Source organism: Pagrus major, chromosome 21, assembly GCF_040436345.1.
Source record: "Pagrus major chromosome 21, Pma_NU_1.0".
NCBI classification, from domain to species: Eukaryota; Metazoa; Chordata; class Actinopteri; order Spariformes; family Sparidae; genus Pagrus; species Pagrus major.
The window spans coordinates 11,735,524-11,757,892 of NC_133235.1; the positions used below are offsets into that span (position 1 = coordinate 11,735,524).

The 22,369-nt window shown below is 42.1% G+C and overlaps 3 protein-coding genes across 3 annotated transcripts; 2 read left to right on the forward strand and 1 right to left on the reverse strand.

The window, feature by feature from the left end:
• Nucleotides 1-1,414: 1,414 nt before the first annotated feature.
• LOC141017352 (homeobox protein Mohawk-like) lies at nt 1,415-9,222 on the forward strand. The gene is made up of 6 exons (XM_073492033.1): nt 1,415-1,590; nt 2,232-2,391; nt 2,478-2,631; nt 3,111-3,449; nt 8,573-8,606; nt 8,883-9,222. Exons 1-6 carry the CDS (start codon nt 1,415-1,417, stop codon nt 9,220-9,222), a joined length of 1,203 nt encoding a protein of 400 aa, XP_073348134.1.
• A 2,317-nt stretch (nt 9,223-11,539) lies between these two features.
• On the reverse strand, nt 11,540-17,371 carry LOC141016901 (ras-related protein Rab-18-B). Its single transcript, XM_073491481.1, has 7 exons — nt 17,166-17,371; nt 16,698-16,753; nt 16,528-16,589; nt 14,872-14,944; nt 14,546-14,664; nt 13,776-13,842; nt 11,540-13,100 (listed from the first exon to the last, which is right to left on the reverse strand). Exons 1-7 carry the CDS (start codon nt 17,231-17,233, stop codon nt 12,928-12,930), a joined length of 618 nt encoding a protein of 205 aa, XP_073347582.1. The 5' UTR covers nt 17,234-17,371; the 3' UTR covers nt 11,540-12,927.
• Nucleotides 17,372-18,432: 1,061 nt separating this feature from the next.
• Nucleotides 18,433-22,288, forward strand: LOC141016598 (patched domain-containing protein 3-like). The gene is made up of 4 exons (XM_073491064.1): nt 18,433-19,164; nt 19,563-19,684; nt 19,770-19,915; nt 20,668-22,288. Exons 1-4 carry the CDS (start codon nt 18,433-18,435, stop codon nt 22,197-22,199), a joined length of 2,532 nt encoding a protein of 843 aa, XP_073347165.1. The 3' UTR covers nt 22,200-22,288.
• The last annotated feature ends 81 nt before the right edge of the window (nt 22,289-22,369 follow it).

The following is a 22,369-nucleotide window of genomic DNA, read 5'->3' on the forward strand; positions in this document are numbered from 1 at the left end:
CGGTGAACACATCACAGAGGGACAGGAGTAAATGGTGTGTGATAGCATGTAGCATTCTCCGACCACGGCCGAGGAATGTGAGCGAGGAATTTACGGCACCTAACGGGGATGCTTCTGGTCCATGTGTTTTTCAGCTTTGAAACCATTGAAACTCAACCTCCCCACTGATACTGCTGAATTATGAGCAGGGATGAGAGTTACGGGGTCCTCTAATATGTTAAACGGTTGAACAAGTGCTGCCATAACCTTCAGAGGCTTCATCAGTTGGCGCATTTTATCACATGTTTGCTTAAAGATGATTAAGTTATGAATGCGCATGGCAAAGTCATTACTGTAGATCCAAACAGTCTTACATAAGAGTGTTTGGATGTCAAGAGGAAAAACATACGTGGTTGACAACTACAGCTGAACCACAGAGTCCTCGAATACTGGGCCCGGTGCCCGCATGTTCTAATATAGTCACACTAATGACGCTGCCGAGCTTCAGTCGGACCCAGTTTTTATAATTGTTCATACACCATGCTGCAGAGACAAACAGGCAAATCTGAGTATAATGGTTGGATTAACCGAACGCTGACTGTAAGAGATGCACAATTCTGACACTCAGACACACACGTTAACTCAAGAAACTGTCAAAGACACGTGCAGCGCTGGTTGAGGATTATATAGGCGAGGATCGGTTTCATTTTCCAGTGTTTGTGTTGAATTCATTATGAGCCAATTTGTACCGAAATCCATTTCAGCTCAGCAGGATTCGCTGCCTAACACGAGGCACAGCTTGGTGGTTTTGCTGGTTATTAGCAACCGTGTAATTACACCCATAAATTTCCAGAATCCCCTCTTAAAACATGTATTATTTGCTGACCCGGTTTTTGGAAAAAACCACAAGAGATTCGCATGCCTCATGTAGAAAATATGATAGCGCGTGGAACTGCTTAGCGCAGGCTGCAGTCACAGCAGACAGAATCTCACTAGTAAATCCGATGACCACATTTGCTGGTATTCTTACATGTGCAATATTTTTCATACGGTTTTGCTGAGGTGCTACTGGGGCTGCTGCTGCTCTGCAAGCTTTTTCCTCACACAGCTCTCTCCGGAAAAGTGATTGGACGGCGGGAGAGCCAATAGGCAGCCGAGCAGCAGGTTATTTGAACTCTCCTCACACAGCTCGACTAAACCAGACAACATCCCCTGACTTTTCAAACATTATTCTCTCAGAAGAGTCTGTCATCAACAAGTGTGCTCAGTCACGGCTGCGGTGGAAAACTTTTTAACCCTTTTTTTTCTACATTTCCTTCACATCAAGTACATCCAGGATGGGAACCTGCTGCTTCTATTTACATCTGGAAGTCTACTGATGCACCTGTTGATTGAGGAAGACGCTCCGTGTTTAACCATGAACAAAGTCGCTGTGATGAAGTCTGACACGCTGCTTCGTCTGGAGGACAGCAGGAGAGCGGAGGCAGAGAGGAGCAGATTGGACTGCGTAGACTTACCTCAGAGCAGTTTAACAGACGGCGACAACACAGACCTGCTGCGATGCCAGGACGCCAGTGAAAACAGCTCTCCTATCAAGTACAGAAGATATGGGTACGCCCTTGAGTTGGAAAATTTGTTTTTATGGCATGATGAACAGTTAAACAGCTGGTCGTGTGTTTTTATTAGAGTTGAAATGTGTATTTTAAAGGGGCACTGTGTAGTTTTGGAGAAGAAATTCAAACTCAAGAATTTTAATATTTACAATGTTAATGAGGTGATAATACAAACTCAGATATGTGATTATTTTTTTCCATAACTGAATAGAGGAAAATAAGGTCCCAGAACACTGTTTGAAGCTAGAAAGGTGGCAGGGTCCGCCACATATAAACAAAGTAAAACAGTATGAAATTGTGTTGTCCTTTAAGGTCAGTTTGTTTATTCAGTTTTCAAAGAGTTCTTTTTATTTAGTTTTTTAGGTATAAAACATCAGTCAGTGAATCAGTCATCTTTCTCTTCTGATAAGAATTTCTTCCCCAAAACTACAAAGTGCTTCTTTAATGTAGTTATACTTAGAAAACTGAAGATACTTCAGATCCAACCTGACAGTTTGTCATGCTAAAATGTTTTTTGTTCTGTCTTTTCGATGCATGACTGAACAGCAACTCTTGACACTGATAGTAACATGTAGCTGTTACAGAGTGGATTGTCGTTGGTCTTTGTGAATCTATTCGGCTGCCTTCTGCCTCCTCCAGGTCTCGTCTGGGTGGGGTCAAAGTTCGCCACAAGAGACAGGTGCTGCAGGACATGGCCCGACCGCTCAAACATTGGTTGTACAAACACCGGGACAACCCCTACCCCACCAAGACCGAGAAGGTCCTGCTGGCCCTGGGCTCACATATGACTCTAGTGCAGGTGAGAGACCAACTCGAAATTTCGAATACGAAGGTTGTTGTTGTGTTAAGATGAAGCAGATCCTTTAACGAGGTTCACACGTGCAGGTTTCGAACTGGTTTGCGAACGCCCGGCGGAGGCTGAAGAACACCGTGAGACAGCCGGACCTGAGCTGGGCCCTGAGGATCAAACTGTACAATAAATATATCCAGGGAAACGCTGAGCGGCTGAGCGTGTGCAGTGATGACACCGACTCAGATGGTACGAGCCTCAGTCTATATGTTTATTACTCTTTTTATAGATGTGAGTCAAAAGACTTAATTAAAGGAGCGCTATGTAGTTTTGGAGAAATTTAAATCTTCATTGACTGATGTTTTTTTTATATACTTTAACAAACTCTCTTTGTTTTCATGACTGAATAAACAAACTGACCTTAAAGGACAACACTCAAACTGTTTTACTTTGTTTATATGTGGCGGACCCTGCCACCTTTCTAGCTTCAAACAGTGTTCTGGGACCTTATTTTCCTCTGAGAACAGCTTGTTTATTCAGTGATGGAAAAAATAAATATTTCAGAGTTTGTATTATGACCTCATTAATACTGTAAATATTAAAATTCTTAGTTTGAATTTCTTTTCTGAAACTACATAGTGCCCCTTTAAGATCTAAAACCTTCAGCATAACATCTTATATATTCAATCTGAATCATTCAAGTCTAAGTCTTGTTTCCTTTCCTGCAGATGAAGAGTGTCCCTTACAAACACCCATCAGCCAATCAGATTTTGGCAGGTCATCTTCTCACAAGAGCGTGCTCCAGAAACAGGGCAGCGTCCTCGCCATGGCGGACTCCGCCAACAGTGACGACAGCGCGTCGCCTCCATCCAAGTACAAGAGCAGCTTACTGAATCGTTATCTGAACGACACCCTGCGGCACATGATGGCGGCGAAGGCCGATGGCGTCACGTCGGCCCGCAAGAGGAGGAGCCACTCCGAGTCGTTCAGCTCCAACGAATGTGATCGAGATGTCGTCTCTCCGGCGTCGTCCTACGAAACTGAGGCCAACTTCGTCTACCACATGGGTGAGACATGTCAGGTTTTTTTGTCAAAAATAGGTGGAAAACGTTGCGTTAACACCAAAATATGTGTAAATAAAACCACTGACAGCATGTTAGAGTGCAAAAACTGCATAAAACCATGACAAGTTGAGCAAACAGAACAACATAGAGGGTAGACTGGGAGGAAAAGAGATGCTAGCACCCCCTGTCCACAGAAATCATTAAAGCATCTTCCTTGTTAATTGTAGATTTATGTTGAATGCGAGGTAAAATGACACTTTAACAAGCCTGCTTCCCCTCAGTTCAGTTTTAACACACCACAGTGAACAGTAAAATAAGAACAGACCGAACAGAAACTTCCACATGGCTCCTCGGAGCTCCCTGACATTAATAAATCTCTGGCATTCCAACTGAAAGTCAGAAGCTCTGCGAGATTCAATTATAAAGTTACAGCGAATCTGGGAGGGAGTTTGACACCTGGGTGCCCTTTCAGACCTATAGGGAGCACAGCACACTGACAACCCTCAAATCCGCTACGGTACAGGAGCCAAAGCCTTTACAAACATCACTAATAAAGACTCATGCAGACGCTGAAATCCCTCATTTTAAAATTGGATGGAGCTCGTGCTGGCCGCCGCTGCACACCGCAAATATCATTTCCATATACTAGAATGTGCCATTTGTTCCGCTTCAGCTTCTTGCCATGGTGGAAATGTCCAGTCCAGTCTCAAGGACAATTACAGAACGTCTGAGACTTTATTCTTCCCAGGGTGAGAAGTGGAAGCCTCAGCCAAATGTAAAAAATGGAGCAGTCTGTCAGTAAAGCGCCGAAGACGTCTCGTAGAGCGACTGTCAGAGCTGCCACTCAGCAAAGCGAGACAACGCAGAGCCAGATCGCTAATATCCATTTGGCTCTCCCCGTCAGCGCTAAGGGTGCAGCTTAGCTTCCTCCACCCGTGTGCTTTGGCGGGCTGCTGCTCCCAAGTGTTACTTTCCGACTCAAAATCAATCTAAATTTACATTATATCATAAGAGCTGTGAAAAGATTTTTGTAACAGTTGTACTTTTTAGCATTTTTCCTGAAATCAAACAAGGCATGCTTTAAGTTCCTTTTTTATTATTTTGGCACCACTCTCCTGGCAAACAATTCATTCTTGTCCCAGTCTAAAGGTTACTGAATGGATATTATCATAGTCTGTGACGGAGCTCAATCTCCATCCAGGAAACTCAATTCAACCACAAATTGCCCTACAGATTGGTAATTTAACAATAATTAGAACAATTCGTAATGTTGACATGCTCGTACTAATAAAACAATTTGTTAACCAATGAAATGTTATGGGTATACTGTCCTGCTTAAAGATGCATTATGTAAGAATTGGCCACCTCTTGAACAGCATATGACCAGAGTAACCGCTAAGTGCTGATAATTATAGTTGCCATTAGCTAGTTAGCTCAGCTAGCCGTGCTGATAGCAGCCTGGACAGGGAGCTTGAAGTGGTACTAGGCCTATGAGAAAGGACGGGCCTGGGCTAACTGGTTAACATGCTAACTTCATTAGTGACCTCTGCAACACAATATATTAAAGTGTTTCTTCAAATACTGTTGATATTTTTATACACATTATTTTTTACATTTTTCACACTAAATTTCTTACATATTGCACCTTTAAACTATTCAAAAACTATGATACAATTTTACAAACATTTTACTGAGCATTTAAATAGATTAAGCGATGGTAATACAGTTATTCTCACTTACCTTAGAGAGTTAGATGAGGAGATAGACACCACTCTCGTGCCTGTACGCTAAATATGAAGCTACAGCTAGCAGACAGTTGCGTAAGCTTAGCACTGAGACTGGAAACAGAAGTAAACAGCTAGCTTGCCTCTGCACAACGCTAACAAAATCCGCCTGCATCTCAAAAGTTCCCTTTTCACCCCGGACAAAAAAATCCCCAAACACCCACTACCATCTGGCTTTTATCTTCAGCGGGAAAGGCTACAACTGGCATTCATTCCTGTGTGTTTATCGTCTGCTCCGACAGGCAGTGATGGAAACATGACAACCTGACATGCTAATGTCGGCAGTGACGAGCGTTGGAGTTCCAGACTTTGGCGCTTAAATAGTTTTCCACCCGTGTTCATTCAAGCAGCGCTCAGCCATTGTTCGTCCACATTGAGTTTGACAGACAAACTCAAGTATAAGATATAAAAAAAAGTAACTACCATAACATCGTTACTGACCTCCGTGCTGCTAGCCCACTGCTGTCTGCTGTCCAAGCTAGGCACGCTAACTTTCTTCCTTCTCATTTTGAACAGATTAAGCAAATGAAACACAACATGTTTATAAGTGAGTTTATATATGTTTGTCTGGTCAGCTGATTTTTGTTAACTTTGGACAGAGCCAGGCTAACCGGGCTGCTCCCTCCTGTTTTCAGTCTTTACGCTATGCTAATTTAAGATAACAGTCTGCTGGCTGTAGCTTGACATATAGTCTACATGAGGCTGATATCAATCTTCTCGGGCCAGACAGCAAATAAGCGTATTTCCCAAAACGTTGAAATATATTCCAAAACATGTTATTACTCTCTCGTCAAATCGTATTTCTTTTGGAGTATTTGGGGGTTCTTGATGTCATCACACACTGTGTGAGCAGCGCCGTTGAAATGTTTGTGCAAACTTTTAATGCATCCCTGCTGGTCACATTAAGGGTGTTTGCAACCCAGTACGGCAAGTCTGTGGAGGTGAAGTGGAAAGTCAAGCTGCCAAATTCATGACAGGCACTAACACCATTAACACGTTTATACTCCGCCCAGGAGACGACTAAAACAGTCACTAAACCTCAAGTGATGGACTAATAAGTGATGCCCACTACACGGTGTCTTATAGCTACACTTTAAACATATCAGTCTGAATCCCACAGGCAGTAAAAGTCTAATGGAATAGTTAGTATATGTTAGTGATGTTGCTATTTACTGTGGGCCCGCAGAACTATGAGGATGGCGACACCGTGTAATATGGTACTCGCATCAACTTCTATGTTTCCCTTAAGAAGGCTGGAGAGCCATAAATGTGACCAGCATCATGCTTTATTGGACGCAGAGCGCTGAAAAACATATCTGGACAAACGCCTCGCTGTGTTTTCCACCCGTTTCGCTTCAAATAAAAACACGCATGCTGAGAGGGGAGTCTCTTGTTCGCGAACGCACATCCGCATTGAGGAAGTAAGGTGTGACAGTGTTTTCTTAGTACACAGTTGTTTTCCAGCGTGGCTCCTAATGACACACCTGTGAGATGACTGCGAGCAGGTTAACTGACCGTGGGTCGTCTGGATATGTGGGAGAACATCCAGGAGTTAAATCAACTCGTGCAGACGTTATGTCACTGTGAGGCAATTAGGACGCCATGAGACAGAATTTATGGTGGAGGAAGCTGAATACCGTGCATAGCATGCAGGAAAAATTTGGAAATTTCGTACAAATTTGAATACTCTTTCTTGCCGAGCGTTAGATGAGAAAAGGTCTCGTAGCCGTTTCCCCCAGTGTTTATGCTAAGCTAAGCTAACCGGCTGCTTGCTGTAGTTTACAGCATTATTTGTTCCCATTTAACTCTCAGCCAGAAAGTTAATACGCCTATTTCCCCCAAATATTGAACTTTTCCTCATCTGTTAATAAATTATGTTCATGTTAGCGACATTAACAACGCCAGCGTTATTGCACCACTGCAGCACGATGTTATAATAAAGGAGCAGTCGGCAGCTTCGTTACCTCTGTAAACTTTTGTTGTAAGTGATCCCTGCTGTAAATTTGAGAATCACCAGAGGTAAAACAATGTTTTTTTTTCTTGCTAATAAATACAACAGAGGTACTGTAGTACTTTCTTGGCAAAGCATGTTATGGCTAAAGAGAGAAAAGCTCAGGGACGTTCAGTAGCAAAAAAGCATAAAACAGCAAAATGATTTACTATCAATAAGTAGTTGCTCTTGGCCGAAGCCTGGCTAAAGAAATCAGAGATGGGGATGTTTCGGGCTGTTAGCTTTGAAAGACTGTGTTTCACAGTGGGCCTCTAATTTCCCCATCTATTGCTCTCAGAAGAAAAATGTCGACCAGCTTCTATCTGCTCCAATGAAAAAAGGCAATACTCCAAAACTGAAATGGAAAATATGTTCTACATATCATGCACGCTTATGCACAGACCGCAAACTGAAATTGCACAAGCAATATAACATTTCTCCAAAGTCCTATTTATCCTGCTCAGGCCTCTGAAATAGCCAGAGATACTGAAGTTCAGGGCTTTGTGAAATAAAGACGGATCCTTGCTTAGATTGCGTTTGGGTTCTCAGGTATTCATTCATCAGACACTCCCCTGTCTGTTGGTGAAATGTAATTAACTGCTCAGGCACACGATAGATGTGCAGGGACGGCTTTTGGAAAAGGGATGGCACACAGTGGACCAACTCTACAGGTGCTAACAGCAGGGGCGCCCCAGAATCTTTTCACGCCGGGGGCCGGAAGGTGCCACTGAATATCTCGGGGTGGCCACTAAAGTCGAGAGGGAATTACATTGACAGATGGTGGAAATGGCTGGCTGGCTATTCATTTCTTATTTTCATAATTTATTCACTGTTAATAAATATTACCTAATGTCAAATAACAGAAGCATATTATATGCAACTCACTAGGGGAAGGGCAGGCGCTCGCGTTGGGGACCCCCCCTCCTAGCAGAGCTGGAAATGTGAAAACACAGCGTCAGTCCTCGTGACACGATGCAGATATCAGATTTTTTTTTTCTCCCCCCTTTCAAAAGCTTTAAGAGGAACTCTGCATTGCATTTGTCTTGGCCGGGGGAGCTGAGCACAGGCGGACATGTGCACTTCACTGAGTCAAACCTTTCTGGCGCCGTAAAACACAAGACAAATAGTGGCTGTGAAATGTTCTAATATTCAGACGCACGCACTTGAATTCTGAAGCACCCTCACATGCACAGACAAACTAAATCACCTACACTCACACACTCATCATGCACTAACTATCACTAACATGTGGTCATGAAGCCTAATCTGCCACTGATGGTTTACAGTTTCACTGATATCAAGTCAACTGATTCATGGCATGTTTAACTGACCCTTTTTCTTGTCTCTTGCAGATACGATGGACTATACTTCAACTAAATGTGATAGGTAGGTTTAATTATTCATTTCTCCATCTGCAATCAGATCAGCTGATTGCACTTTTCAACTTTCATCAGTTTGAAAAGTAACCCTCTTTCTATTCTCCCGTGAAGGTTGTTCTTGTAATTGAACCACCACATTTAATTCATCCATATTATTCGGGTTTTCTATCAAGAGGAGATATCCAAGCAAACGAATCCTTTTCCAGGTTAATTAAAGAAAGATGTGAAATGAAATCCAATAACTGACGTCAAAAACAGCTGTTTTTCTTTAATATATTCACAGGGACCAGCAGCAGGGCCGAGGCCAGCCGAGACGAGTCGATCAAGGCTGGAGGGAGATCCACGCCGCCGTGGCTCTGACCAACTTGGCCCAGGGACAGAGCTGCCTGGCAGACCAGAGCAGCGTAATCGTGCCCAGCGCTGCCACAGGGCAGAGCTGCACCCGAGAGCCCTACTCGATTACGAGGACCACTATCATAGACAGGATGTGTGTCACAGGACCCACCGCTGCTCTGAGGCAGAGCTGCACCGCGGGGCCCACTCTCACCAGCCGCATCATCCAGAAGTCCTCTCATATCGCTGAGGTCCAGACTGTTAACGTGGCCCTGGCAAACAGCGTGTAGGCATTTAATATGAGCATCTGGTCCAGGCACATGGTTCCATATGGGAATACCAGATGCTTAAGTGCCTTGCATTATATGTACAGCCTCTGTTATTTTGTAATGCTGATAAATTTTGACATTTTCAATCATTTTTACATCGTAAAATGGAAAAACTGACCTAACGCAATTGAATATTTTCTACTGTTTTTGCCATGTTTTTCTAATGTCTTCCTATTGCCATCTGTTGCAGTAAGTTATATTAACTTCATGAGACTGGATTATCATCCAATGCTAAAGTTTGACAGCAGCTATTTGAATAAACCCAATGTGAAATCTTTTGACCAGTCGTTTGCTTTAAATCACCGCTTTGCAGTGGCTGGATATGCATAGCTATGTTTGACTGAGCTGTATTTAGTGGTACTTTTCATGTGTGCAATTGTGGCTCTCGCAGTTTCGTTATATCCTTTCAAATTGCTTTTTAAATGCTTGTAATATGGGCAGAAGGGTGGCATCCTGGACCAACAGCGAGACAGTTCTTCGAGCAGAGTAGACTGCGGTCGATGTTCTGCTGAAGAGCATCGATCAAGGATTCGCGCTGATAGTTGGGATAGTTGCGATTTGGGATATTTTGTGTGACACATGTCAATAAATCAGCACAAGTCCATGGAATAAAATGTACAAGGCTGAAACTCGCAGGGGACAAGTTCATAATAGCATCATTATGAGCCACAACGGGCAACTTTGAAGGTGCAAAATGGCCAGAATTGTAGTTTTAAATTTCAAATAAATTATCTGACATTATCAACAGATGGTCTTGAAGGTCGATCAAAGGCGTCAACGTATAGTATTGCATAGATGTCTACTCAGGTAGGCATGCTAACCAGCTAGCACTGGCACATCCTGTTTCATCAGTTAGGATTAGCGCTTCAAGCCAGTCTAGCCGACTAGGTCCATACCTGCAGGCTAACTGAGCTAACTAGCTAATGGCAGGTAGTAGCTACAGCCAAAGACAGCTACAGCTGAGCAGCTGTTGGCAACTCTGGCGATACGATGCCCCGTTTGTTCACGGCCAGGTGGCCTTATGTTAGATGTTTTGGTTACACCCCGCCTTTCCGAAACCCCGCTGTTCTGAAAATAGACTTCCATTCTTCATAATGGCGTGGTTTCCCATTGTTTCTAAAGACCCCGCTATTCCGAAAAGGCTATTGGGGAAACCCTGACCCTAACCCTATTGGGAAGTAATTTGAAGTTGAAAGTCAGAACAGCGTGTTTTTGGGGGAGGGTCGGAACAGCGGTGTTTCGGAGTGGAAGGCTGTCCCCACGTTTTATCTCAAACTGTTCAGAGAGAAAAGGTATAAAACTTAATGGGCTAATTTTTCAGCACCAAACTGCAACAAAGTTGGTACCTTGTGAACACAGAGCATTTTGAAGCTAGCTATTCCTCAAGAGTTAGCTTAGTGGGGTTAGAAAAACAGAGCTAAAAGAAGAGTAAACATTGCACTTATTTAGTTAGGTCACCATGAATATGACTAAATAAATAGTAACATTGCTCAACATCGACTGTGTATGTACATAGCAAGCCAATTTGACAGTGGCCAAACCTACTTTATACTTTATAGCACATAGGCTAATGCTAGCCAACAAGTTGCCGCATCAACTTAAAAAGTGATCAGTGTGTTTACAGCTTGTTTTGGCTGCCACCCCGAATGGCCCAAAAGTAAATTAATGCAGATTCAACTTTTTCAGAGGAGTTTTTGTCAAAATGGAATCGTATTGTAATGAAAGAATATTTTTACTGAGCAAAATCTTTGTTTTTTTCTGTGTTTTCTTCAGCAGCAAACATTTTTACAATACACACAACCGTCATCTGTTTTTGATGTTAATGAGATCTCAGGAATTTCATGACCTCACTATGGGGTCAACTACCAAAAACTAATGTTAGTGGAAATGCAGAGAACACGATAAGCCTCGGGGGAATGTCTGGTCCTCTGCCACTCTGAGGAGAGACTTGTGGGGAGCATCTTGTTCCATCTGGGGACATCCTAACACCAAACATCAGCTTGTAATCACAATCTGTCCTCCGGGACCGTTCAACTAGACATGATTAACAGGATTTTTCCACTCATGTCCCAGTTTTGGTCTGTTTTTTTTTGTATTTTGTGCAAGGAATGTTTTCAGTCTTGCATGTGCGACAGGCTAGTCATCAACAAAGTATTATGGAAAGAGCACCTCACTCCTGATCCCACCCTAAACCTGCTTTTGATTAGGTGGGCTTCGACACTACACGGAAACTAAATGGCAGCTCAGAAATGGTACTTAAAAAATGATTAGACTTGACTGACGGCATCTTGAGGTTGTGGTTTATTTCAGTTTGAAACAATACAAACGTTACTGGACCATAACCCTAATGCAAATGCCATTCAATGTTAAGGCAGATATCATTTCAACATATTGCTCCATGTGATTTAAATAGGTGCACTGCAAAGGCAACAGGGGAAAGTACAGGGATGAAGGGAGGTAAGGGCCGTTATGATTCTCAACAAGAACAAAAGAAGTCAAACAAACAGCAACAATACATCAAACACGTCTTAGGAATGCTCTCATACCGCCATGTGCGAGAAATGCCTTTGATAAGTCAGTGGGACATTATATAGACCACAACTTCACACAGAAACTGCTAAATAAATGGGGAGAAAACAAGCTTACAGGGCCAAGCTGAGACTAAATGACATTTTGCCAGAGCGACTCAAGTTACTAAAAGAGTATATTTTATTGCAAGAGCTGTAAATACTGTAAACCTTAGACTTGTAGCTGTGGGAGTTATGGTCCAGGTCAGACATGCGAGGAAAAAGACAGGTTTGGTTGAAGAAAATCAGAAAAAAACAAAAGATGATTACTTGTCTTGGATTTTTACATGGAACGAGGAAAAAGAAAAAGAAAAAAGGACGTCGGTTTATTTTAGAGCTTCTATACATACATAGATGGAAATCACCATCAAACAAATAATGATTAGATTAACAGCAGAGATGAGCTCAGTAACTGGGGGGGGGGGGGGGGGGGCTTTGTGAAATGTCTTACTTGGCATTCACAGTGTTCTGGTGCATGTTAACGTTAATGCTAACGTAACAAGTCTCCTCCACCGCTGCCCTCAATCCAATTCATGTGTTATGCCTGAAATAAAGCTTTCAAATACACATGAAGTGGAACATTTTGTACTTTAACTGCGCAGCTACATATAAGCCAACATCTACAGGGAACTAGAGACTTCTGCATTGATTATAATAATTCACCAGGAGTAAAATTTGACAAGCTCTGTACTGTAACCTACAAATTGGTTCATGTTATAGGCACTACGCTATCAACCTGATGCCCTAATGCACAACAGAATCACTGTTGCCATTAAGATAAATTCAGACCAGACATGTACTCCTATGACGCACACTTTGCATGGTTATGTCAATTTAAAACACTATACTTCCTTATAGGCAAGAGGCTGTTTTTTTTTTTTTTTCAAGTTCCTTTCATTCATGTTTTAAAAAGAAAGAGGTGACAGGTGATGGTTGAAAAGGAAGTGTGCAAACAGCAAAGTCCTTTTGACCGACAGGACTTCTCCAACTATTTTTTTTTTAAAGTTCCACCTCTCCCTCTCTTTCTCTGTTTTCCTCTCTGTTTCTGGTCCGTAGTCGTTCCTTTCAGGTTAGTGCTTTCGTTTGGTTCTGTCCAGTTTCAGGGTATGGAACAGTATCCTCCACACGCCCTGCCGCCGCCCTGCTGCTGCTCCCCCAGACGCAGCTTCTGACCCTGGTTTTCACTCTCCCAAAGCCCCGGCGTCTGCAGGATCTTCTCCACAAGCTCCTCAAAGGCACACTGGACGCCATCTTTGGTCTTTGCACTGGCCTCTGTACAAAGGAAAAAGGGTTACCAAGATTTATGAGATTAAGAAAAAAACTGCAGAGCGCTCGCTAAGAACCCCACACGTCAGCTTTTAAATCCAAAACAGAGCAGAACATCTTTCTTTTTATAATACATTCAAACTCCATGACAGAGATTTAAAAGTATGTGTTGACAAACATGAAAATAAAGTATGAAATGACTTCATTTCGGAAGCAGCAAACATCCAGTGGGATGAAGACATCCTCGCGGCGGATTCGATCCACGACATCTTCTTGCCCAGCCCTTTTTTTTAAAACCCCTTAATTTAGCCGTTCTAAAATGGAAACTCCACAGAAACGTTAACCTAATTTTACAGATTGGAGATGAGAATCAAGAACACGTGTAGACATGGATCCGATAAAATGAAAGCCCGCTAGATTTTAATCATAATGCAGTACTTCTGGAGGGGCCGCATCTTTCAGTGCAGCTCTGACAGCAGAGACTCAAAAATGCAACAAGCCCAAACTAAACGCACGACTTTCTGAGGGATGTCTCGACTCGTTCCAACTGCGCAATTACAGTTTCTGACTTTAGAGCACAGCACGGTATGTTTTAAAGGCTCTAAGTTGCATTTCATGGCTCTATTAGTTTAAATGACCACGTCTGACCACGTCTGATCTCACTGTGACATTCAGACTTACCAATAAAAAGCATAGAGTGTTTCCGAGCAAATTTCAGCCCCTCATTTCTGTCCACCTCCTGGTCGTCCTGAAAAAAACAAACGGGCATCCGATGTCATTTTATCTATATGGAGTACATGTTGTTTGATCATCATGTATAACACAAGTCTAACACCGTATGCTGGTGAGTTTTGTAAAACACTTTTGAGCATTTCTGGTGCTGCATTATTTTAATTTTTTTATTTGTATCTAATATGTTGGAGGTACAATATGAATGTTCACATTAAAAAGTGGCGACTTGTAGTTTTTGGAGAAGAAATTCAAACTTGTAAACAAAATTTACAATATTAATGAGTTAATAATAAAACTATAACTATAAAGAAATATTTATTTTTTCTATAACTGAATAAACAAGCTGTTCTCAGAGGAATATAAGGTCCCCAGAACACTGTTTGAAGCTAGAGAGGTGGCAGGGTCCGCCACATATAAACAAAGTAAAACAGTATGAAGTTGTGTTGTCCTTTAAGGTCAGTTTGTTTATTCAGTTTATTCAGTCATGAAAAAAGAAGAGAGTTTGTTTGGGCATAAAAAAAAAAAAATAATAATCTATGAAGATCTTTCTCTTCTGATTAAAATGTCTTCCCCAAAATTACATAGTGCTTCTTTAAAGACATAACTGAGTCTTTATACTTGATATCCTGAACATAAATGACTAGAAAAATCCAAGATCTGTTGAGGAGAACGGTTTAAATTAGTTCTATGTCTCAAACTGGCACAAGCTTCACACTCACCTTATCAATTTTGTTTCCGACGAGCATTTTTACAATGTCATTGCGTGTCGTGTAGGTTTCCAGTTCATTCAGCCAGTTTTCAAGCTTCGTAAAAGTGTCACGCTTTGTGACGTCATATACTGTCAAAACCACACAAACAGAAAAAAGGAGTTAAAGGGAATAACTGATTTAAGGACAATAACATCTTCACTACAAGCAAAAGGAAAGAAGTGACAAACAGTATGTCCGTGGCCCTGGGAGGATCATGTGGGAAGAAAGTAGAGAGACAAAATTGTCTCTAGGTCCAGTTAAACGTGTTATGCGGCTTTGTAAGCATCAGTGTTTACCAAGTATGACTCCTTGTGCACCGCGGTAGTAGCTGGGCGTCAGGGTGCGAAACCTTTCCTGTCCAGCTGTGTCCTGCAAAAGTAAAGACATTAGAGATCAACAGCAGCAAAAAGACTCCATGATAGCAAACTTTTAAGACCAACTATAACGCTCACATCTCATTCACACCTGGTGTTACACTGTGTACAGCTGTATCCGGACACATTATCTGGATTAATGCAGAGTGTAAATGCAGCGTGATCAGAATGTAATCAGATGTGCCGGCCCACATCTGGAGGAAGTCTGGTCTGCATTGTGTTCAGATCTTAGGTAGGTGTAAATGCATTCATACGCAACACATTGGGCAGCATTAGCTCAGTCCCTGGTGTGCCAGTTAGCCTCCTGAGCACTGCCGAGGTGCCCTTGAGCAAGCCACCGAACCCCTAAATGCTCCTGGTGCCTCATACAGCACAGCCCCCTCACCCTGACACCTCCCCATTAATGCGTGCTGATCCCATATAGGTCCTGTTTGTGCTTGTGTGTGTGTGTGTTTTGGGCCTGTGTATGTAAAAGAAATAACAACAGAGTGAAAAAATAAAGTACTTCTTCTTCTTCCTCCTCCTCTACATAACAATGATAGACATTTCTTTCTAGCTAAAATAAAATAAAGTTTGTTTCTCAAATTAAGAGAGAGAGAGCAAGCAAGAAAGCTGAAAGAGACGTGGCTCTAATTACTCAGATAACTGATCTGCTGATGTAAGAATAGGCCATCTGTTGAATTCATACAACAAATACGGGCAGCGCCACCAAAGTAACTGCAAACTGCTGCTTACTGTACTCTGTTTATACATCCACAACTGCAGCTACTGTTCGGTTGTTAGCTCAGTTAGCCATGCAGCTAACTGGACTACTGTAGTGTGGGTGTTTACAACACTAGCACAAAGAGGTTTACAGGCCTGGCATGCTAACTTCAGTAGATATCTCTGCAACACAATGGACGTGTGGACAGCGTTTCACAAAGTTTATAAAGTTTCCCCCTCACTCAACAACTCACTAAACTCCAGGTGTAAACGCAAAGGCAGGACTGGATCCTTTATTAACCAGATAACGTATCCAGATACAGATCCAATTTTAATACAGGTCTAAACAGAGTGAGACAGACTCTGACTTGTGCTCCAGATAATGCTGCCCCAGGACTGTCCTACGAAACTGGCCTTTACCTGAGGAGTCCTTACAGACTACAACCTTCATATTGTTCCAATATTTAAAGATAAGATGACCAGGGAAGTCATTAGAAAAATCTATTTTTTATGCAGTTGTGTACAAGTAGTTTTTATGATGTTATTGACTTGTTTTCATCCAATTACACAGAACAATATTATAATATACATACAACCATTTCATTTAAAAATAAACATCAGATGTGTTGAACTAGACGCATTATGAGCCTTGTTTACCTCAGCCCATGTGACTTTACAAATAATAAACTGTATGGTAGTGTTTAGGGCTTAGGTTGTGGCCTCGCTGTGTATGGTGTGTTTTCATTGGACATCAGATTCTTTCAGCGATTCTGGCTGTGCAATGTCGCCATCTTGTGGAGAAACACTGTAGTTCATCATGTTTTTCCTGACAACACAAACAAACTGTAGACAATGCCTGAAGTACTTCAGTCTTACCCATATGGCCAGTTTTGCTCTGTTCCCATCGATTGCGAGTGTCTTTACTTTGAAATCCACACCTGATCAGTCATGAAAGAGGAAAGAGGGAAAGAGAAACGGCTTTAAATTATCCATTTAAAAAACTTTCCATTTACCAGTGAATGTGTATTAATGTACGTGTGTATAACCTATTGTTGCTGACTGCTCTGGATCAAAAGTATCATCTGTGAACCTCAGGAGGAGACTGCAGGGAAATAGAGATAACATGGAAATAAGCAGGGCGGACAGGACAATAGGCTTTTGTGAGTTGACTAAAGGCTGCATCAGCCTCTACCTCTGTAAGTTACAGGGAAATGAACACAACTGTACAGTTTTAATGTTGACAACTGTCTGAAGATGAGCAACATCATCTCTAATCAGCAAACAACACACCAGGAAAAGTTTTACAGCTTCATATGTGACGCTGACGTCATGTGTCACCTAATTGTCAGCCTGTTAGCAGTAAGTATTTGGCCTGAACTCAAAGAAAAAGGACAACAACACCACCAGCTAGCTGTAGCAACAGCTGCTGAGCAGCGGCTAATAAACTTACATAACAAGAAGATATCAACATTCACAACAGGCTAGCTAAAGGCTCGCTACAAACAGGGACAAACCTCGACTTCCCGACTCCACTTTCGCCAATTATCAACAGCTTCAGAGTCGTCAGCACGTCGTCGTCCATATTCCTGTAGGAGTTAGTTTGACTTCCACTTGGCGACGGTTTTATTCTTAAATTTCACTTGTTTTTAGGGCAGCAGGCGGCTAGCAGCTCCGGTGACAGCCTGCTGTTCACGCAACTTCCGGCAAACCTGCGACGCGTGACGTCATGAGGGTCGACAACGCTACATGTCACGAGGTGGAAAGTAAAATAAAATAAAAATAAATAAAATAAAATAAAATAAAGTAAAATAAAATAAATTCTAATTAAATTAAATTAAATTAAGTGAAATCAATTTAAATACCATAAAGTGAAATAAAAATAATAAAAATAAAATTACATGAAATAAAATTGAATAAGATAACATCAGTACGTTACCAGTAGTCTATGTTATTACTGTATTCGTATAGACTCGGTTTGGTATCTGTCATTGTTCTGTATCTATTTTTTTAACTTATTTTTTTTAACATCAAATTGAAAATATTGAAAAATAAGATAGAAAATAACAAAAACTTGCTTCTTTGAATGTCTTTAGTCAATCATTTTCACATTCTACTTCTTTGTTTAAGACACTGAACACCTCTTGCATTTTAAAACAGTTTTTTTATTATTAAAGTATTTTTTTTCTTTTCTCTTTCCCTATGTGTATTACACCAAACTACCAACGCAAGTTTCTTGTGAAACCAACTTGGCAATAAAATAAGTCCTTTTGCTCATGTTGGCCAGTTTACCCTGGAGCAGAGGTGGAGGGAGGGGGAGTCTACTATAGAGAATTACTGTCAATTGACAGGTAAGACCTCTGAATAGTCTTAAGATCCACATTATAATGCCTCTTTGTTCTGAGTCTTAGCTACATGTCATCAGTCCTCAACTGCCCCAAATTTTAATGTCACCTCAACCATGAGAAGGAATCACCTGGGGGTGAAGCAGCTTTTAACCAGTGACAGTAAGTATTGAAACAGAACCAGTGAGCCATATTACACCTCCTGTTCTTCAATAGGCTCTTTGACTGAGTCTTTCCTCAAACCTCATCTGCTCTGTTCATTAGAGAGAGGGCCACCCTGTTATTATGCAAATCTCATCTCATGAAGTAGCTGAAAAGAGTCTGCAACACAATAAATACAGCTGGTATGGAAAACTCACAGCTCTCTCTTAGTTAGTCTGCAGTTTGTGAGAAGAGGTGCAGCTCTTTCTTACCTCCCTGAATTAGTTTTTTATTCTAAATGCCGACCATGATGGCCAGATTCCGCACAGACTGCATAGAGAGGCCCCTACGCATCTGTTTTCAGATGATGGGTCATTTTATTGGATCTCATCCCTGGTTGTTCTGCATCACCCCCCTTATTCTCTCAACGTGTCTGGGGAGCGGATTTTATCTCCTAAAGGACAGGATGTCAAACAACATCGAAGAGCAGTTCACACCTGTCGACGGACGAGCCAAGATGGAGAGGAAATACATCCAGGAAACTTTTCCAGGAAATTGTTCCATGTTTTCACCTTTAAGACTGAGCACGGATGGAAACTATGCGACTCTCATAGCCACAAGTGACAGGAATGTTCTGACTGTGGAGGCACTTCAGGACATCCTCCACTTGGACTTTAGAGTTAAGAGTATGGTCGTGCAGTTTGACAACCAGGAATTTGAATATGTGGATGTTTGTGCTGAGGTGATGGGATCCTGCACCTCTAATGACATTTTAGATGTCATTCAATACAATGCCAACAATATCGACGCAGTCAATTTGACATTTCCGTGGTATTACTCTCAGTTCAGGAGCTTTGCTTTATATTTAAGTCTGGGGAGCGTGAAGTTGTGCAACGAGAGCTCAGTTGTTGAAAGTGCGAAAGCCATACAGCTCCATTACTATTTACATGAAGACAATAAAACAAAAACTGACCTTTGGTTGGAAAGCTTCATTCATTTGGTCTCAAATGCATCATCAGCTTCCATTCAGGTAAGCAGAATCACATTATACTGTTTTAAATGGGTGATATGTCAGAAGTTCAGTTGAAAACATAAAAAAAAACTACAATTATCAACAGAATGTGTAAAATAGCAGTTTTGTCATTATGATATCTATGTATTGTGTTCGCTGTGATAGCTTAAGTTAGCATGCTAACCAACTAGCCCCGGCCCTTGCTGGTCCAAAGTTCCCGTGTTAGCAGTGTAAACACAGACACTCTCTTGGTCCCCAAGCTCCCAGTCTAAACCACTAGCTGCATGGCTAATTGAGCTAAGGCAGCTACAGTTAGCAGCAGTTCGCCGTTACTCTGGTGATGTGCTACCACCCGTTTGTTTTAAGCATGAATTTTAGCTTTTCATTCATTAAGTAGCTTCTGATAATCTTTCCAGGTGTCGTACTCCACCTCCACGTCAATGCAGTGGGAATTTGAAAAATCTCCAGCTTCGGTCGTCTATTTGTTCTCCATCACTTATGCCATCGCCATCACATTTTCCATCATATCATGTTGGAGGTTTGTAAAACATCCGCAAATCCAAAAAATGTTATGCAATGGATTTTGGATGCTCGGCTCTGTTTGATCCCTGATGTTCTTTCAGGTTGGATAATGTGAGGACGAAGGTGTGGGTGGCAGCCTGTGGAGTTCTGTCCACAGGTCTAGCAGTCCTGAGCGGTTTCGGTGTGCTGTTGTTGCTGGATCAACCTTTTGTTATGACGGTTGCCTCCTGTCCTTTCATGATCTTAGGTAAGTCCTGTCTAACATCCAGACCCATGAGATTCCACTGTATGAAACACAATGTTGATGAATACGATACATTTCTTTTCATGTCACATACTGCACCTGTTGATGGATTAAACAACCAGAGGACCTATGGACAAACATTTGCTGTTTGGTCCCATAGTGAGACGTTATAAATCGGAAAGCGATTAAATAACAGTTTTGACATAATGATGTTTATGTATTATGTTGCAGAGATATCAGAGATATACAGGTTTATGTGACATTATCAGATGGCTGATGATGCATCAATGTGTAGCATTTTACTGTTGTAGCTGTTTGTGGAGGAGCTAGTTGGCACTAGTCTGTATACAGTTTTGGTTCCCAGCCTGAGGATCAGGCCCCTCCGATGGGTCACCAGATAACTTTGAGGGGTCGTGGATGATTAATGGGAGAAAAGCAAGAAACAACACATTTCTGATGCTCAAATCTGTATTAAAAGTTAATGTTTTTTTTAATTAATTAACACTGTCAGACAAATGTAGTGCCCTGATTGGATAAAGTGGGCAGCCATACCAAAAAATAACAGAGCGTTCAGACAGAGAGTGAATAGAGGTGCTGCAGCAATGGAAAGTATGAGAATTTTTTTTTTTTTTTAACATCAAGGCATGTAAACATTTTTTAATAGACACGCAAAATAAAAGTATGAACATAAAGTTGAACATAATATGGGACCTTTAAAATCTCTCTCTCTCCTGTGACTCTGAATGAATTCAAAGGTATTGGACTGGATGACATGTTCATCATGATCTCTTGCTGGCAGAGGACCCGTGTTCTGGACAGCGTCCCCGAACGGCTGGCTGACACCTACAGGGACGCTGCCGTCTCCATCACCATCACCACCCTAACCGATGCCCTGGCTCTCTTCCTGGGCTACAACTCGCCCTTTGGTTCGGTCCAGTCCTTCTGCCTGTATGCTGGGATTTCTATTTGCTTCAGCTATCTGTACAGCATCACTTTCCTGGGGGCGTGCATGGCTTTGAACGGACAGAGGGAAGTAGAGAACAAGCACTGGTTCAGCTGGGCCAAAATCCCAGAGGACTTACCGTCCAGTAACTCTAGAGCTTTCAGCATCTGCTGCGTTGGAGGGAGTTACGATCGAATGACTGAAAAGGAGGAAACTGAGCTCATGAGTCACGTTTTTGAGCGGTTCTACGGACCATTTCTGACCCACAAACTGGTCAAAGCATGTGTGTTTGTCATTTACGCAGGCTATCTGGCTGTTAGCATCTACGGCTGCTTTATCTTAAAAGAAGGACTCGATATCAAGAATCTGGCTTTGGATGATTCCTACATCATCAGTTACTACAACGATCAAAGACAGCACTTCCCAGATTACAGCTGTAACGTGATGGTTGCGGTGAAGCAGCCCTTGCTTTACTGGGATGAGGTCGAACAGAAGAATCTGCGTTCATGCATTTCAAAGTTTGAAAGTTTGAACTTTGTCAACAGCACCTTTGCTTGGTTTCTCTCCTTTCAACAGTACGCTAATGCGACCAATCTAAACATAAGTTCTCGAGAGGCTTTCCAAGCGCATCTGCGCCGTTTCTTAGAGCTCAACCCGATGTTCAAACAAGACATAAACATGACCACAGATGGTGAGATTCAAGCCTCTCGCTTTTTCCTTCAGACGCTCAATAAAACCGCAGTGGAGAACATGATGACCAGACTCAGGAGAACAGCGGAGGATTGTCCAGTAGTGCTCCTGGTGTTCCACCCTGCTTTCATCTACTTCGACCAGTACACCGTCATCATGGACAACACGGTTCAAACCATCCTGGTGGCTGTTGTTGTGATGTTAGTCGTCTCACTCGTCCTGATACCCAGTCCTCTTTGTTCCCTATGGGTGGCTTTTGCAATTTGTTCAGTCATTGTTGGCGTGGCGGGCTTCATGTCGCTGTGGGGTGTAAACCTGGACTCCATTTCCATGATCAACCTGGTCATGTGCATCGGTTTTTCTGTCGACTTCTCAGCTCATATTTCTTACTCTTTTGTCTCCAGCCCCAAGAGTGATGTCAGCGAGAAGGCCACGGATGCCTTGGCCCGTTTAGGCTATCCCATTCTGCAAGGAGCACTGTCCACTATTTTAGGAGTGGTGGTGCTGTCCATCTCTGGGAGTTACATCTTCAGGACGTTCTTTAAGATTGTGTTTCTTGTGATCGCGTTTGGGCTGCTCCATGGTTTAATGTTTATTCCAGTGTTTCTGACACTGTTTGGGGCCTGTGGGAAGTTGTGTAAAGGACCAATTTAGGGATTTAAACTAAAATTTAAATTCTTTACTCTTTCTGTACAGAAATATAAGCTATTGTGCATAATTTACAATTTTCAAATGTTTTTGGACATGTTTGTGGACCCTAACCCTGACAATGAACCAACACTAACCCTGAACCTTTTAATTGAAAAAAGAAAAATAAATCTTCT

Excerpts from the sequence above, each read along its gene's own strand:
- LOC141017352 (XM_073492033.1), top strand. The coding sequence starts at position 1,415 with ATGAAGTCTGACACGCTGCTTCGTCTGGAGGACAGCAGGAGAGCGGAG. Across the intron at positions 1,591-2,231 it reads ATCAAGTACAGAAGATATGG|GTCTCGTCTGGGTGGGGTCA; the intron begins GTACGCCCTTGA and ends TGCCTCCTCCAG. Across the intron at positions 3,450-8,572 it reads CAACTTCGTCTACCACATGG|ATACGATGGACTATACTTCA; the intron begins GTGAGACATGTC and ends TGTCTCTTGCAG.
- LOC141016901 (XM_073491481.1), bottom strand. The coding sequence starts at position 17,233 with ATGGACGACGACGTGCTGACGACTCTGAAGCTGTTGATAATTGGCGAA. Across the intron at positions 16,590-16,697 it reads AGAGCAGTCAGCAACAATAG|GTGTGGATTTCAAAGTAAAG; the intron begins GTTATACACACG and ends ATGACTGATCAG. Across the intron at positions 13,843-14,545 it reads TCGGAAACAAAATTGATAAG|GACGACCAGGAGGTGGACAG; the intron begins GTGAGTGTGAAG and ends TGTTTTTTTCAG.
- LOC141016598 (XM_073491064.1), top strand. The coding sequence starts at position 18,433 with ATGCCGACCATGATGGCCAGATTCCGCACAGACTGCATAGAGAGGCCC. Across the intron at positions 19,165-19,562 it reads CATCATCAGCTTCCATTCAG|GTGTCGTACTCCACCTCCAC; the intron begins GTAAGCAGAATC and ends TAATCTTTCCAG. Across the intron at positions 19,916-20,667 it reads CTGTCCTTTCATGATCTTAG|GTATTGGACTGGATGACATG; the intron begins GTAAGTCCTGTC and ends ATGAATTCAAAG.